We start from the raw sequence: 17,313 nt of genomic DNA, 5'->3' as shown, positions 1-17,313 counted from the left end.
CTGTCTCTTATACACATACATACATACATACACACACACATATACACACACACACATACACACACACACACACATACACACACACACACATACACACACATACATACATAATGTAAGAATTAGCCGAAGAACTAGGTGAAAAATATGCTAAAATTCCAATTTCTCGATTATTAATTTTAAAATTGGGAACCTGATCCACGGTAATAGCGAATTAGGCGAGCAGCCAGTTTGTATTCATGTAGGCCTATCACTTAGGCCTGTGTGGTATTTTAGAAGGCATTTGATTTAATACACTGTTTTACGCAGATGTAAATCTTTTGCTGGTCCTTTATTTAGTATCATACGATCAATGGGTGTCCTTAGAGAGACTGCGTCAGTAAACATGTATCATAGAATGAGATGTTCTCACCAACATTATGGTACCTGGCTTGGGTTACAACATACTCTAGCGGAATCATTATAATGGAATATTTCCGTAATATTTCTTTGTTTAGTGTTTTATCTCAAAGAAATGATGACGCATGTATTTTAGTGGTACACAAATTAAGATTGCATTTTAAAAATCTATGCCACTCTTACAATTGCAAAATATTGCCTTATCTCACGCGTATACGCACGTAACGCCGCTGGCACACACTTAACTGATGCTAGTAAACGTAATTCCTTTACGACAACGTAACGAGGGGCGCAGCGCGACGGATTGTTTCCTCCGTCGGCGGTAGACGCAGTGTTCGTTTTCGATAAGGCGGGTGCGTGGGTTGGATACATGTGGCTGGGTTGGTCGTTTAGTATGAACAGCGGAGAATAATTTTTAAAAAAAATATTCAAGAATATTGAGAACAAAATATGGTAAAGTCAAATATTTTATCATATAGGGCCTATAAATTATTCATTTCGTGAGTCTCTGATAAAGTACGGTACACTTCAACAATAGAACAATCATCGACCTAATTGCTGTGAAGTAAATCTAAAACGTATTCACGAACTATGATGACATGGTTCAAAAACGTGCTCAATATATTTGAACCAACTTTAAAATACCAAACAAAAACGTGCGTGCCGACATTTCAATTGCTTTAGAAGTATGTTTCAAAAAGTATTTTAGTGCATGATCGTACCGTGGTACTAAGTACATGCAAGACCACCTTCAGGAAAAATAAAAAAAAAAATTGGATTCGCATAGCGTACCATGCACCAAAATAATACATTTTTTAAAGTTACATTTTTAGATCTATCTATAGGCCTATTGGACGGTGTCCCAATAGCCCCAGGCACCAGTGCTTTGCGCTGGCTGCACTTCCCATACCTACGTCACTGGCTAAGGAACATGAACTAGTAAATAAGGCATACATTTTGCCAAACGGGTATAGCCCATAGTTTAGAAACTTTGCTATATACCTCTGTTTCTTAATAGGCGGCCCAAATTTTTCCCGCAGAGTAATTCAATTTGGCCCGCGAATAAAACCAAATAATAGAAAAAACAAATTAATAATGGTTGGCTTAGAACGCTTATTGTAAACATGTGCTTAACTTATACGTGAAAACAAAACGCACCAAGTAAGTATTACTTAATCTAACCCTACAGACAAACTAAATCTACTCCTAGTATTCAACGTTATAATCATTCGATGAATACATTTTCAATAAAGTAAAGACAAACATGCAACCCCTGGGTCATGTGCAATAACAACTTTACGGAAAACGGCTTGGAGATATTAAAAAATATGAGCAAGCTATAAAAGGCCATAAATTGAATATAGGCCTATTAAAGCGACTTGTGTTCCGCCAAGTTTTGTCTCTCTGGTTCTGTTTACTGCAGTGAACACATGTTTCGTCAATAGTGTTTTCTTCATTGTTAATAAAAACTTGTACCTATCGAACACTGCCCATAAAAATACAAAGAACACCTCGTACAATGAGGAAAATAGTTTACAGGTAAACAAACTTTACAGGTAAAATTAAGTTCATATTACTTGTATTTAAAAACATGTCTAGACTCTAAAACTTAGGCTTTTTTTTATTCAGATCAATCATATTGCTGAAAACGACACTTAAACTGATGACGAGTTCCCCTGTTTTGGCCCTTTAAACAAATTAATTAAGAACCAGGGCTATAGACTAAGAGGAAACTACAGTAGGCCGAAATGCCGCTATAAAAGCAGACGTCATTTCTATAGTTCACGAACTTGGTTTTGCGCCGAGGCTTCAATAATTATTTCTTAATAGACTTGCTCCTCGCTCGGCCTATTGATAGGCGTTCCACTGTACTTTACTTGTATTACCCGTATGTTTTTGAAGTATACTTTTACATAGGCCTACTGGTACCGTACATACTTGTGGGGTCCTTACATTTCTAGTTATGTTTATTTATCTTGTGGATTCCATATCTCAGTAGGTCTACCGTATCACTTCGAGTTGCGCTTAGGCCCTATGTCTTTAAGTTGCGATGGTGTCGGAAATTCCGCGACTGGTGGTCCCACACGGCTAGGGCAGATTCCACATTTAATCAGCCCCCATCATGGTAGGGGCTATAAAGTGATTTAAAAAATAGCTTATAACTGTAACACCTCTAATCCCAGAATTGCGTGCTCTCTGGGCAGATGTCCAGGCATGTTCTAATTTTTTAAAAGTGGCTTAATTTTGAAATTAGAATTTTAATACATACAAAAGCAATTACCAAAATAGGGCATGAGATTTGGGTAAAACATGACGACGATATAACAGTCAGAGGCCAGATTCCTGTACAATATATGACGCAATGTATAAGAGAAGCTTCCCGGATAAAGTGCGATGATATTTAAAGAAGCAGATGGAGGCCTGTTGTTACAACAATAAATTGATGTAATTTGAGACATATTTCATTTAAATGTATCTGTCCATTGGCTAATAATTGAAATTTATTTGTTGTTTGTATCACTTCTGTATATGTATTTTGATGACCAAATAAATAATCGTACAAAAGTTTGGGACAATGGCCTCGAGTTGTGTGTTCCTACCTTTATATCCTTAAAAAGTACAGGTGTCTAAGGTGTTTGCGTATATGAATATTTACAATGTTTGTAAGGCTACGTTTGTAAAGATACAAAATGAAAGTAACAGTATCACTTCGGGGTACAGTATTTTGTCTTTGTACGGACTGCGTTCATGGGCAATGAGGCCTACATGAGGTTAATTTTTGGTTTTTTGTATTTTATAATTAAAGATTTGCGTGTGGTTTTATACGCTCCGCCGGACGGAATTTACGGACACATCCCTGATTGCGAATGATTTTGTTCAGATAATAATGGGATTTATTACCGTATTGTTTTAAGTATTGTTTACAGAAAGCTTAACATTCTGCTACCCGAATTTATTATCTCATCGTCTCCCCTCCCCAGTCGACAACACATCGGCCTACATGTCATTTAAAGCACTTCGCTCTCTTGGTAGCGAATTTCTAAGTTACCTTGATCAGTTTTTTTTTTTGTTTTTTTTTTAATCGCCGATTTACGTTTGGCAGTCCTAAAAATCTGTAAAACTGTAGGCCTATATCTTGTAAAAATATTTCACTTTGCAAGTTTGATAAATTTTTGAATTGGTGTACCATAATTTCGGCTATTTTTGTTTAATATTATTCTTTTTTTTTTAGAATGTTTAAATATAGGCATACTGTAAGCCTAAAGTGTGGAGTATTTTTCGATTGTTACAGGTGTTAGGCCTATGTGAAAGCAGATTTAGTCGACAGTTGCAGACCACAGCAACACCAAAACGATCGCATCTTTTCCTAAACGGTAAGTCTTCTACACTATACCTTTCCAACGTGTCTCCTTTTACCATTTTCCGTTCTCTTGCATAAAACATGGTTTTGAAATTTCTGAAAATTCTGTCTGTCATCAATATTTTAATGGACTTTATCATTAATTTCTTGGGTTTATTAATCGTCTTTGTTTATTTAAGGTAGGCCTATGCAAATCACGTCGGAGTGTGGCTCAAAAAGCCTACCAGTTATATGATACTGAAGTTCGTTGTCATTCAATTAAATTTTATCGAGCATGCACAAGGCCATTCCAGGTAGGCCTAAATTTGTTATTCTCGTAAATCATGAGCCTAGTGAATCATTCTTATGTTTAATTTCCAGTTTATTGAATTACTGTAATATGCCTATGAAACCATCGGCTTTGAAAGTACTTTAAAAGTGTAATTTGCTGTTTTTAACCATTTAAATTATCATAGTGTCATAATATAATTATCTTAAGCTATTTCATGTTTTTAATGCATAATATTATAAATATTAATTATTTTATATGCTTTAAATTTCAAAGGGATATCAAGAATTGTGTTGTTTTATGTAAGGCAACTTCGCCACGAATTGTTATCCTTTAATGACCACTTTTACCCTTGTATTGTAGCATTACAGCAGAAGTCAGGACATGATAACGGAAACCATTTCATCTTAGAAGAAGGCGTGGCATACATCGACTTAACAATCAAACCGCAGGACTTACCTATGATGTGATGTACGGATAGAACAATAAATACCGCCCTCACATGTCGTTAAACTTTGTGACATATGTAGCCACTCGTTGAGTCAAGTGATTGTAGCGTCGCGACAGCTTCACTTGTACTGGGTGTAAAGTTGAAATACGTATCGAACATTATGATTATGATTTCAATCAAAAAAAAAAAAAGAATTATAAGATTCGCCGTCGACGCATTTACCACTGCTGACGTGTATCAAAGTTGATATTCCTATATTTAGCCGTGTAGTGGTTAAGTAACCGAAATTGTTATGTTTACTGTGTGTATTTTCTGGTTAGCTAATCTAAGTTACGTATCCCAAAATACACAATCCACCAACAATATATAATAACTCTCAAACCTAACATGCTCAAACACTGTGACGTAATAAATTTACCAGGAAATTCAGTTCAGAAAAAAATATACGGCGTTAATATTCATAATGCTAAACCACATTTAGCATATTTTTTTCAAAAACAAGGAAAGGCAAAATAGCTTTGCTTATAACTTGCTTTTTTTTTCATCTTCAGTGATTCTTACCCTTAGTGATTTAAGGAAGCAATGAGCTATAGCTCGTAATAACTGCCTACTCTTCTTTTATATGTGTGAATGTTGTATTGTTTGAATGTAGGCCTATTTGTTGTAGTTTCTTGTAACAACATGTTATGGTAATGAATTCTACTTGTTTATTGCTCGAGCATTAAAAAACGCATACTGTACCTATGCTGTTTCAAGGCTAAATATAAATATTACCTGTCTGAAATGATAATTATGATTCGACCCGACTCAGTTAAATATTAAAATGATGATACGTAGGCTTGTTGTGTAAACAATTGTTAGCGTTATGAATGGAAATATTTCATCATATAAAAACTGTTCAACCGTTGCAGGTTCACAACTCTACAACAACAACCACTCCAAGGTCATTGACCCTTCCATATCTAAATCATCGTAAATTGACTGTCTGATCGACGAACTAACTTGGAAATTAGTATTTGATTAGCTCTGTAAATAAACACAACGATGTACTCCGGGGGCCGTTATGTTGTTATCGGCTTCTAGTTCATCTTCTGGCAGGTGGTAAAATGTAATTTATGTAAAATAACCGGAGTGGACCGCATGAAAAATAAATAACTCGCTGGGATGCACAGAATGTCTTGTTAGCCCCAACGTTTTGCTAAATAAATATTTATTAGCCTATTATATATCAACTTTATTTATTAAAAGTTTTAAGACACTAAAAGATTTACTTGTTGGAATGGCCATAGTCTTTCGACTTTTATAGCCAACCACAAAACATTCCCATTGTCGGTAGGATAATCCAGGGTTAGCCAAGATGGTGTGGTAATGGTAATGGTTGGAGACTTATATAGCGCATAATACATGGTCTCTATGCGCTCGGGACTAGATGTTGCACTTTACAATAACTTTCTCCTCCCCTAAGGGTCACTTCATGTCTTCAGCAGCCAGTAAACCGGCGCATTTTCATCTGTCTATGACAGGGGCCGAGTGAACCAGTACACCGGGGTAACCCCTTACTCATCTCGAAAGATGTACTGGGTTCTTTAAAGTGCACATGAGCATTTGTGTACACTGGGCCTGCGGTTTATAGTCCTTATCCGAGAAGACTTGTTCCACCACCAGAACTATAGGAGCGAGCCGGCCGCGAACCCGTGCCGATATTGTTGGCTATGATCACGGTGCCCTTGCTTTAACCGCTCGGCCATTTGGCTCGCTCCGTACAATATTGTTACACTTTTTTTTTATAAGAACACATTTTAGAACAGAACACTGAGACTGAAATTGGTCAAAGATTAAAAACAAAATAAGGTAAAATGTCAAATAGGGTTTTTATGTAAAAAAAATTTGAAACCAAAATTGTGACTATGTAACACCCTGTTCACAGTAATATACTGCTGTCAATAATTATATTCTATGTTTAAAACTTGTGTAAAAATAAGAATAAAATAAGAGCATTTTGAGCCTGAAATCGGCAAAAAAAAATAAGAACACTGAGCCTTGGGAAACATTTTTTTTATATAAAAAAATGTGTTGGTTTTCTTTTTGAATTATTATTTAGAGCCCCATCGTAGGGAACTTCTTAAATCAAACAGTACAGCAATTTAATATATTCTAATATATAGGCCTATAGGCTATATACTATATCAAAAATATATATTCTATCAAAATGATTTATAACATTGTTATTATACTTGTGCTATAAAAAAACTTTATATTAGGCTTATTATTATTATTATTATTATTATTATTATTGTTGTTGTTGTTGTTATATTATTTAAATAGTGCTTTTGTAAAATCCTGATGACAGTCGACAAAATATTTCCAACAATTTCCAATATTTATATTTTGTACAATTTTTTTTGCAAAGACAGTACAGTACTAACAGGAATTTCACTATGCTTTGCTCGGTCCCGTGGCATTTCACAAAGGGCTTGCATTCCATAATTGAGATAAATAAAATTACATAAAACTGTAAATTTACGAAGCACAGTATAATGTTCAAACGTGACTGTTTTTTGTTTTTTTTTGTGTGTGTGTGTCCACGGTTAACTGATAAAAAATATCAATATCAGTGGAGGAATTTACATAAAGTACTTGGTAAGTTCAACAACCGTTCGGTGGTTTGCCATCCCTACGTTACTCCAGGTCTAGAAAAGAATCACATCGTGAAAACTGAATGAATCGTCAAGAAATGTCGCCCTGTCGATTGATTGTATGTGTAATAAAGATAGACAGGAGAATACTATTTAGATCGATGCGATTTATTGTATCACCGTGGTTTACAAAACAGTAGCTAGAGTAGGCCTATTCTGTACCATTAACGTACGGTGCCAACCAGATAAAGTCGTAAAGATCAAAATCAGATATAATAAGTCCTTAAAAGACAATGATCATGCTTGTGTATATTTATTCGTTTATATCATACAAATAATAAATGTTTATGAGTGCAATGGGAAGAATATTTTCACGAGTTAAAAGATTGATTTGACTGTTCCATTCAACGAGGCGGAGCCGAGATGAATGGAACACAGTCAATCTTTCAACGAATGAAAATATTCTTTCCATTGTGCGAATATAAAACATTCATTATTTGTTTTATAACACACCTAAATAGGTCGGTTCGCCTATAGGGGCCTAGGCCTAGCTTGCCTGGCCTAGTAGGCCTAGGGGCTAGGCCTATCCGCCACGCAAAACCTAGTATATAATAACAGATTTAACGACCTGTTATCTATGTGTCTTCTATACATCAGTCACTGTGATTTATTCGTTCAGACAACACTACAGATAATAACATGACGTTTTGTATGTACATAGGCCCATCTTTTATCTGATATATCCAGTCAATCCAGAGTTGTATTGGTGTACTTCAAACAACACGACATACATAGGCCTGCGTACGTGCGCATTTTGTGTGATACCTGTTTTGTTGTGCAGTACATTATTTTCTGGGTCCCAGTCTCTTACTTCAATATCCAGGTTTTGATTCAAATTCAGTGGTGGCGACAAGGATGTGGATGTGGGGTTGGGGACTGTCGTCCGACGCACTACTAGGTCGTCGGATCAGAAATATGAAAAACAATAATTTGCCTATCCAAATAACGTTATTTTGATAGCTAATTCTTAATATTGTGGTCTAAAAGCACATTGAACTCTTCCCGTGAAAACTAACAAGGGCCGGGAGTCTTTATTCCGGGCCGTCGACCGAGGCTTCGTCGGGACCTTTACCTTGACTCAGACCCCCCTCCTTGCGACATATCGGACCCCTTGTTGGAAAATTCCAGTCGCCACCGCTGATCAAATTGCTGTGTATCAATTGGTATATGACGACATATTTTCATTCAGTAGGCCTACTCTATGGAACGAATTGATTGTAACCGGACGTCACATTTTTTGCTTGATTGTTCACGGACCCTATAATAAGTTTATTGATAAGCGAGCCACCAAATAGCGGGCTACCTGAATATTAAAAAACCTATGATATTATAGCCTATTTTACACCACATTATTTCGTAACCCGAGGGATGGATTCTGATCCGATTATTAATTATAATATGCACCAGGGGAGATGTTTGTATAGAAGTATAATTTCAAGCCAACTTCGTTATTGATACTATCTATACAATAAATAATAATAGAACCAGTAGCGACGCTATAGATTTGTTTCATAAAATTAATTGTCGTGGGAATTGATTGGTGCATGCGTCGAGAGGCACTTACTTGGGTTTAGGCTTAGATTTTGGAATTCAAATGCAAAGCCAAGCTTCGGAAGAAAACATTTTTTTTTTATGTTTTACTAATACATTTACTAAGAAACTGAATGAATGATTGAAGAGATACGGCTAATAAGATACAGATTTTTGAATACTGGGTAAAAGGACATACATTTTCCCTCCGGAAGTGCAGAAGCGTAATATCGAACGAAAAGCTCTTATCTTGCATTGTGCTCAGGGACCACGAGTGTTCATATTCTAATTACATTACAGATTAACCGGGTGGAATAATTTAACCAATATATCACATCGTAACATAAATATGACATTTTACATACAGCCACCGTCGGCCGGCGCTATGAAGAAGTCAACGCGATGAGAGGCACGCGCAACTGATCAGTAATTATATATATATATATATATATTTTAAATAGGCACATTTCCCACTGAAAAAAACACTTAAAAAAAAAAAACCTGTGCCATACGCCACCAATTTATAAAAATCTTGAATCTGCCCTGCCTGGCAACGCCTTGCCTGCAGCGCCCTGTCCCTCATAATTCCAAAACCGTCGCTGCACTTTTGATTGAAGTTGAAAAATAAGACAAGAATACGTTGTCTATAATTCAGTACCATCTAAACTAATATGCCGCCAGCTGAAGAGTAAACGTCAACTTAGAATGGTATTTTCTCAATCTGTTGTGTCTTGGATTACAAACTCTATTGTAATGTAAATATAATCTTCAGGTGATGGGTTTCTTCTGAACATTTTATTGTCCAGACCTTAAACTAAAGCCTACAAAGTTGACCCTATTATGTTGGTATATTATAGGTCCCTGGTTCAAGTTAACATTAATTTTCCGCTTACTACACAGCAGTTTAAAGCGTCCACCACCCAGCAGTTCCCGTCTCAAGCCGTACGTAAGTAGCCCGCATTTTTTGAATAGGATGCCAATGCGCCAAAAAATCACCGACGAGGGGTAGAAGATCCCAGACCATTAATTCCAACAGGCGCGGATCCAGTAGGGGTACACAGGGGCACGTGCCCGCCCACCCTCATCCGTTTTGCCACTAAATTTTAATATTATTATTTCAATGCATATCAAGTAATAAGCGCTACTCACTCACAATTCTGAAAAAATGTGCCCCCCCTCCCCCGGCCCGTTTGAAAAATTCTCGATCCCCTGTCCAAGATTTCAGACAGGGGCCGATGGTCTCCGACGACCTGCCCAAGTTCCCCGATAGGCACCTCCCAATACCCGGAAAGTAATGGACGGTAGCAATGTAAAAATGTTTTTTAAAGCAGTGTTCCCCCGAGGAAATAATTTGCATATGCTCAGAGGTTCCTCCAAGGATCCTGTTCCCCTTCCCCCTCCCATTGGCGCGCCTGATATCCATTTCTAAATCCATATGACGTTATTTCCTTCCCCCTCTCATTGGCGCGCCTGATATCCATTTCTAAATCAATATGACGTTATTTGAATGAGTCCAACTCCGCTGTCTGTGAGCGCTAGACGACGCGACGCTGTTTACTGATTGCTACTGGTAGAGTAAACGGATCGTCATTAAAAACGATCTGTTGTGCGTGCATCCGTGTTCTCCATAGAATCGCGTCGGCCGACGACCGTCGAACTCATTGACTGTCCGGCTTAACACTTACGCTTGTTGGTATAGTTTATCAGACTTATCGGCCATTTTTAGCTTTGAATATTTACAGTTGTACTCTAAAGTTTATGCCTTATTATAAAGCAAATGCGTATACCAAACAGAAGCGAGTATTTTGCATGCACCTTTATTGATATATTGTTTGTTCTTAAAATAGTAAACATCATATCACAAAGGCATACTGTTTTATTATTAATAAACACTGTTCCAAATGAAATTATCAGTGGCATTTTAGCCTAACATCCGATGACATCGAAGTTGTAGATGTGTGTGGATCAGCTCAGCAACCTGTGTGAGAATCTCTGTAAGTAGCCCTGAACCCGGGCACTCACCTCCTAACGGTCGTTGGCCGACGCGATTCTTTAATGAATGCAACGCCACGACGTGCGCGGATCGTTTTTAATGACGATCCTTTCAGACTGCTACCAACAATCAGCAGATGGTGTTGTGTAGTTTAACGCCAGGGAGCGGAGTTGGATACGACGGTCGTACGACGGAGTGAGTGTGTCCGGCTTTTTTACCATGAGCTTTTAGTTATAGTACATTTAATTCTGTAGCGCCTACGAAGTTTCCATTCATCGTCCCCATATCACCAATGCCATACCAATTGAATCAGTCCAACGACGGGCCACCAAGGTTCTAGTGGCGTATCTAGAAACCTTGAAATGGGGGTGCTGATGGTTGGGGCTGGGGGTATGAAGGTGCAGTGGGGGTTGGGGGAACGATTATCAGTTGAAGGGCGCTAACTCGCAAAATAAGGTAGATTTTAGGGAATTTTTAACTACTAGACCATGATTTTTTTCGGGGCGGCGCACCCCCAGATACGCCAATGCAAGGTTAATCAAATCAGATGCGAATGGAACAGTTGTATGCGGCAACAACTTATCGTGTGGTATCATGTTTAATTTACAACAAATTATTACATATTTTGGATAGGATTAATTTATGGCAGGCACTCAACTACGTTGCGTCGTATGATGGTCGATACTGCCATCGGCCGAGGAATTCAGTTTCGCTTTCTGATGTGAGCGCTAGACGACGCGACACCGTCGCGTCAATTAAAAACGATCCAATGATTGTGCGTCGTGGCGTTGCGTTCTCCATGGAATCGTGTCGCCTGGCTTAAATATTATTACTGCTGGTGACTGAGACTATATCCATGGGCATGTCCACGATATTTTTGTCGTTCAATAATCAGGTTAAAAACCACCAGGTCCGTAAGGGGATCCGCGAGACCTTTAGACCAATTTCCATGATTCCATTATTTTTCTTACGACAGTGTGATAAATACCTTACTGTTAATCATTAGTGGCCTTGTCAATAATGTAATAGCTTTGATGTTGTACTTTCGTGGGGAATCATCTTCAACCTATATCTTATCATCATCCTATTATAATATCATAAATATCAACTATGAATAAACCTAGACTTGAAGTCCATGAAGATTTTTAACATGTCCTGATGGGCCCGCGAATGCAAAAAGTTTGGGAAATACTGGTGTATAGACCAGATATGAGAACATTTTTAATTTTGTATATTTCTATGCTATAGGCCTACACAGTATAGGCCTATGTTAGAATCATGTAATTATTAATCTACATTGCAACATCTCGTGAATATTTAGCTTTAATAAAATACATTGATTGTGAAGTCTTTAGAAGTAGAACAAGCGGAATTCACATGTCCAAGGGAGAAGGTGGGGGATCAGTTGCTATTCAGTATTAGGCCTAATTATTTCGTAGCAATGTGGTGAAGAAATGATGAGCTGGGCTGATAGACATATGCCTATATCTTCAGGACCTTAACCGATCGCATTCGGGCCAGATGGTGAACAGGCGATGACGAGCACCAGAATAGCATAGAATAGTTCAAGTCTTTACTGTTCTGATCAATTTCGAACTGATATATTAATCCTTATTGGATTTTAATAAACGTGACAATAAAACTTCGGTAGGAAGATTGGGATGCCATATAAGGTCGTCTAGATTAACATAGTATGTGACGTAGTACTTCTGAGGGTAGACCTAGTAGGCCTATTTAATTGCTATGTCGTAGGGTCCAAATGTAGAAGAGTTTCCACTAGTAGTAGGACTACACAAGATTTAGCAATCTCCAGAAATTGTTAACACATGTCCGGTCTACCTTCAGGTTAGTAGAGAACGGGCAATTATACGCCCAGCGCTTTCCCTTTATCTCGCATTTTTAGGTCTATACTGCCAGAGTGATGATATCATTTGGGGCTTGTGGCGTAACGACGAGCCATGGGCTAAAAAATGAAGTGTTTGGCAGGGGCGTCTAGGAGTCTGGAAATTGGGGAAGGGTTAATGGGTGAGGGGCACTAGCTAGTAAAATAAGGTGACATGAGGTGATTTTTAAATAGATAATACTTGACTAAAACTAAACTTAATATAGATTTGAAAATATGTTTTAAAAATTATTGCTTAAGTAGTTTCTTAATTAGTTCACCTTAAATTGGATTGAGAAAACATGTTTTCGTTTCAATGAGAAATTCATTTTTGTATTTAAATTTTTGGGGATTTTCTTTTTCTATGGTACAGGTCGCCGTAACGTGAAGGCATGGAAGTATTTTAATAATTTTATACCTCCATAATGAAGGTATTCATGAGATAGAATTAATAGCTATAGTAATATTTAATCCGCATTATTATATCGTTGCAGGTAGTTAGGCCAAGAATTTTTAATTCGTTTGAACTTGAACTTTTCTTGATATCATCGCAATCAGTTACAGTATTTCACATGCAGGAACACATTTTGAAGGTTGTCGCTTCCAATATTGACATTAAATTAAGGGGTATACTTGAGTATATAAAAAGAAATAAACGCCTCCCTCGAATAAACTCCCCCTCTAGAACCCTTCTCAACAATATATTTGGTATTATTAAGCCTGTTATTGTTATAGTCATTAATATGGGTGTATATAGTAGTAGTTATCAGGGGCGGATCCAGAGATGTCCAAAAGGGGGGGGGGAGGGGAGCCGAAAGTTGAAACCGATCGAAGCAACACTGTCCCAGGGGGTCCGAAATTTTTGTGTTCTAGACGCCCGAAAATAACATTTGAGGTGTACTTGGCTATCATTTTTTTCTTTTTCTTTCTTTTTTCTGTTTTTTACCTCCCAAAAGGGGGTGCCGGTGCCGGGCCGTCCCCCCCCCCCCAAATCCGCCCCTGATTATGATTATTACCTAATTTTGAAATGACGTAATATACAAGTTTAGTAACATTTGTGATGTTGAAGATTTCACTTTTTTGTAAATTTTTAAAGGTCGGAAGTTCAGCAACTCATTTGACCTTGCAGGATAGAATAGACTTGTCGTGTTAGAATAAAAATATATCACAATGCGAGTAGCACGTTCTATTTACACTTTGTTATACATACTTTTGCCCCAGTGTTTTGTTCAATGTTCCACAGAAGTGATTTGTTGACAGCTATACAAAAACATAGGGCCTACTATTATAAAATCAACAATAAAATCAGGTCACTCTCCAACTCATTTATTTGTTGTGGTTATAACCACCGTTATCCCAGCAAGCACGTCAGCTGACAGTTTGTGTTATCTCAGGAGTAGAAAACAAGGCACAAAACTACATAAATACTGGGCCGGCTGCTTGCGAAATTGTTTTATCATCTTATGATCCTCATCATCGGTTTCCCGGTCCCCTAAATGCAACGGAGTGTTTCTTTACTATGCTTATTGTAGAATTGACATTTCCAAGCTTAACAACTGACCAATCAGAACAGGGCCAGGGATACGCGCTTGTCCCACATACACGCGTATTGCCCCACCAAACAAATGGCCATATGCGTTTACGCTGTCGCCGGGTTCCATTCCGGTTCCACAGAACTCATTTCCCTAAAAATCGACCTTTCTGGAGTAACATAACTGACCAATCAGAAGAAGGCAAGGAATACGCGCTTGTCCCACATACACGTGTGTTTTCCACCAAACAAATTACGATACGTTTACGCTATGTTATGGGTCATTCCGGTTCCACACGGAGAAGAGAATTTGTTTTGGTCAGTAGTTTCTTTTTACTTTGTAGGCCTACCAGGTCCATAAAACTGTGCGGATTTTTTTTAAAACAAATTATCAGTATTTTATCTTTATTGTTGATAATTGTGATATTTTTAATATGTTGAGGAAGTCACTCTATAATTGATTTAGTTCCCTTTTTTATTTTCCTCTCTCTTGTTGTTGTTTCCAATTGCGTCTATTTATTCTTGTCTTTTGTATTTTTGTGAGAGAAATAAATGAAATGTAATCGTCTAATGTTCATGTCCAATTAGAATAGTTCTAAACAATTTGAAAATATACTAGGCCTACTATCTAACTTTAGATGTTTTGTTCAAGGTTAGGATAACATGATTTTGCCATTTATTAATCAATAAAAACATTTCTTTTATTCATTAGTATACCAATTATATTTGATAATATACCAAATATAGTGAAATTGAAGTGGAATAAGAATATAACATTTAACAAAAGAAGAAAGGCCGAAATTTAACTTTCTTAAAATTACCTCAGAACTTTGTTAAACTGTTATAAATCTAAATCAATTCACATTTAAATTTAAATTTATTTTATTTTATTTATTTTATTTTATCTATTTTATTTATTATCTATTTTATTTATTTTGTTTATTTTATTTTATTTTATAAATTTTTTATTATTTTATTTTATTTTTATTTATTTATTTATTTATTTTTTTACCACGACCAATATCCGCTCAAATACAAAGAAACACACACAAATGCAATACAATTCCTAGATAACATTTCTGTTAGTTGTCATGAAAAAAAGATCAGCTCCATTCCCCCAAACCATACTTTGAGTGTTTGATATAGTGCATCGATGCTCCAGAAGTTATTTTTTTCGCCTGATGGATTGCTCATTGAAATTTCGAGATAAAGACCTTAGTACGAGTAAAGTTCAAATAGTATTATTTAAAAAAATCGTCTGCACTTATATTTATATCGTAATAGTGGATGAATTCGACAACGTTCAAATCTATAGGTTATTAGTAGACTTCACAGTTTAGAACAAATATTTATATATACCTTAACCCGTTACCCAGAAGGATTATAACATTCCACCTGACGGTGGTTGTAAAGATTCTTTAGATGGGCAGTGAATAGGTGGGCAATAAATCCTGTCCACAAAGAATAATCGATTCATGACGTTTCTCTCGGTTCATTGTACATCGAAATTTCTCACTAGAATGCGTAATCTTTTTATTGCATCCGTTTAATTAATTGAGTAAAAGTATATCAAATGATTGTATGTAACGGTACAGGGTAAAAATTAAAGCGTTTAGGTATCGGAACCTGTACATAGTTCATGGAAAGTCGCCTTTCAGTTCTTACCAAAAGATATTTAGGTGCTTTCGATTGCACGACGACGGTAGAACGTAGAACGTAATGACGTCAATAAAAGTCATCTGCGCATGCGAGAACGTTAAGATCACCTCGACGAGTAGATTCGTAGAACGCCAGGGAGGACGGTCACGCATGAGTGATTCCGTTCAAGCGTCGCGTCGTCGTACAAATCCAAAGCTCCCTACTATCTATGGTAGTCATAGTGATATTTAAATTTATACGAGCTCTCAACTAAAATATGTAAAGATATGGCTATCCCAAAAGCATAAATTGACAACAAGACGAATAAACTGACGATTTTAGGCCCAGTCTAAATCTTATGAGCATCTGATGTAAAAATATCGTGATACTTGTGGAACTGAGTATCCATAACTGCCAATTGCTAAATTTAACGACCAAGAGTCTACATAAGAATGACAGAATTTATAACCATATCTTAAATCAAAAAGAGATACTGCCACTAAACCATATTCTACTACTGTATTCACCGTGGCCTACATAGGGCCTTCTATATGGTTTAATAGCTAATATTCGTTTGAGTTGCTTTTAAGCCACCTCTCTTATACAAACTTTCCGACTTTTACGAAGTCGTTATGAGATGTTTACGACAACCGTAACATAGTTCGGGGTCATTTCATACTCGACTGGCTCAGTTTACTAAATAAACACTGTCTGGGACACCGACACGAATTTGCCAATTGAGCATGAGAAATGCCAACAAAATACTACATTTCTCCTTCTAATTAAGACCATTTTTGGGACCGGGGTTGTTACGGACTTAGGAATCTCTGGTTTTTAAATAGAAAAATGACTTTAATAAAAATAAGATACTGTAGCCTTTCGTTTGGGGGCGGACACAGAAGGTTAATATTTAATTGGTGGAAACATCGATTATTTAATTCAAATTAGGAGTGTGAATCTATAGGTTCGATTTAGAGTTTTGGGCTGCACTTGTAAAAGTTCTACATGTAATTAAAAAAAAGATAAGCATAATATGAATATTATTCTGCTAGTCAATGTTTCACAGCTTATTTAAACGGGGCGCTTATTAGCGCGAGTACGGTAAATATAGACGCACGCACGTAGCACCATTTGTTGCACTGGCAAATAGCTGTCCGTCATTGGCTGAGCACCCTCGTTCAGATGTTGCACTTTGGCGTGGACATAATGTCTAGGCCTATGGAGAAAGAGGAAATCAATAATTACCCAATAAGTTTGCGAACATTCCTGGTATTAACCAGGAAGGAAAGAATGGCGGCCCTTTCTTCGTAGTACAACATACAATTGAGCTCAGTGTACGGTAGAAAATATTATTGATATCTCAAGGTGAAATATAAAGCCAATGAGCTTATTAGAAATGTTTGTAAAAAGGTCAAGTATAAGGCAAATTGTCACGGAAATGTTCGATACAAATTCAATTATCACGGAAATATTAAGCAATAAGCTTCTCTGAAAAAAAAATATTTGTATTTAACATTTAATGATACAAAAGTCAAATATGAAACCACAACATGTAATTTACTACATG

The 17,313-nt window shown here is 36.9% G+C and overlaps 1 protein-coding gene across 4 annotated transcripts in view; it reads left to right on the top strand.

Annotated features, from left to right (window-relative positions):
• Positions 1–9,515: 9,515 nt before the first annotated feature.
• Positions 9,516–17,313, top strand: part of LOC117117165 (ileal sodium/bile acid cotransporter-like) — a 10,493-nt gene continuing 2,695 nt past the window's right edge. The window contains exon 1 of one of the 4 annotated variants that reach the window (XM_033261385.1): positions 9,516–9,648. Coding sequence is in view for 1 of the 4 variants with exons in the window: in XM_033261381.1 (XP_033117272.1) it covers positions 10,832–10,890 (59 nt within the window). In the remaining 3 variants the exon portion in view is untranslated. The other 3 variants (XM_033261384.1, XM_033261381.1, XM_033261382.1) reach the window with 3 other exon arrangements.

Source organism: Anneissia japonica, unplaced genomic scaffold (genome assembly GCF_011630105.1).
Source record: "Anneissia japonica isolate Jap-2015-1 unplaced genomic scaffold, ASM1163010v1 scaffold287835_len3118868_cov185, whole genome shotgun sequence".
In the NCBI taxonomy this organism is placed as follows: domain Eukaryota; kingdom Metazoa; phylum Echinodermata; class Crinoidea; order Comatulida; family Comatulidae; genus Anneissia; species Anneissia japonica.
Note: the sequence above shows the minus strand (reverse complement) of the source record. Positions and strands in the feature narration are given on the sequence as shown.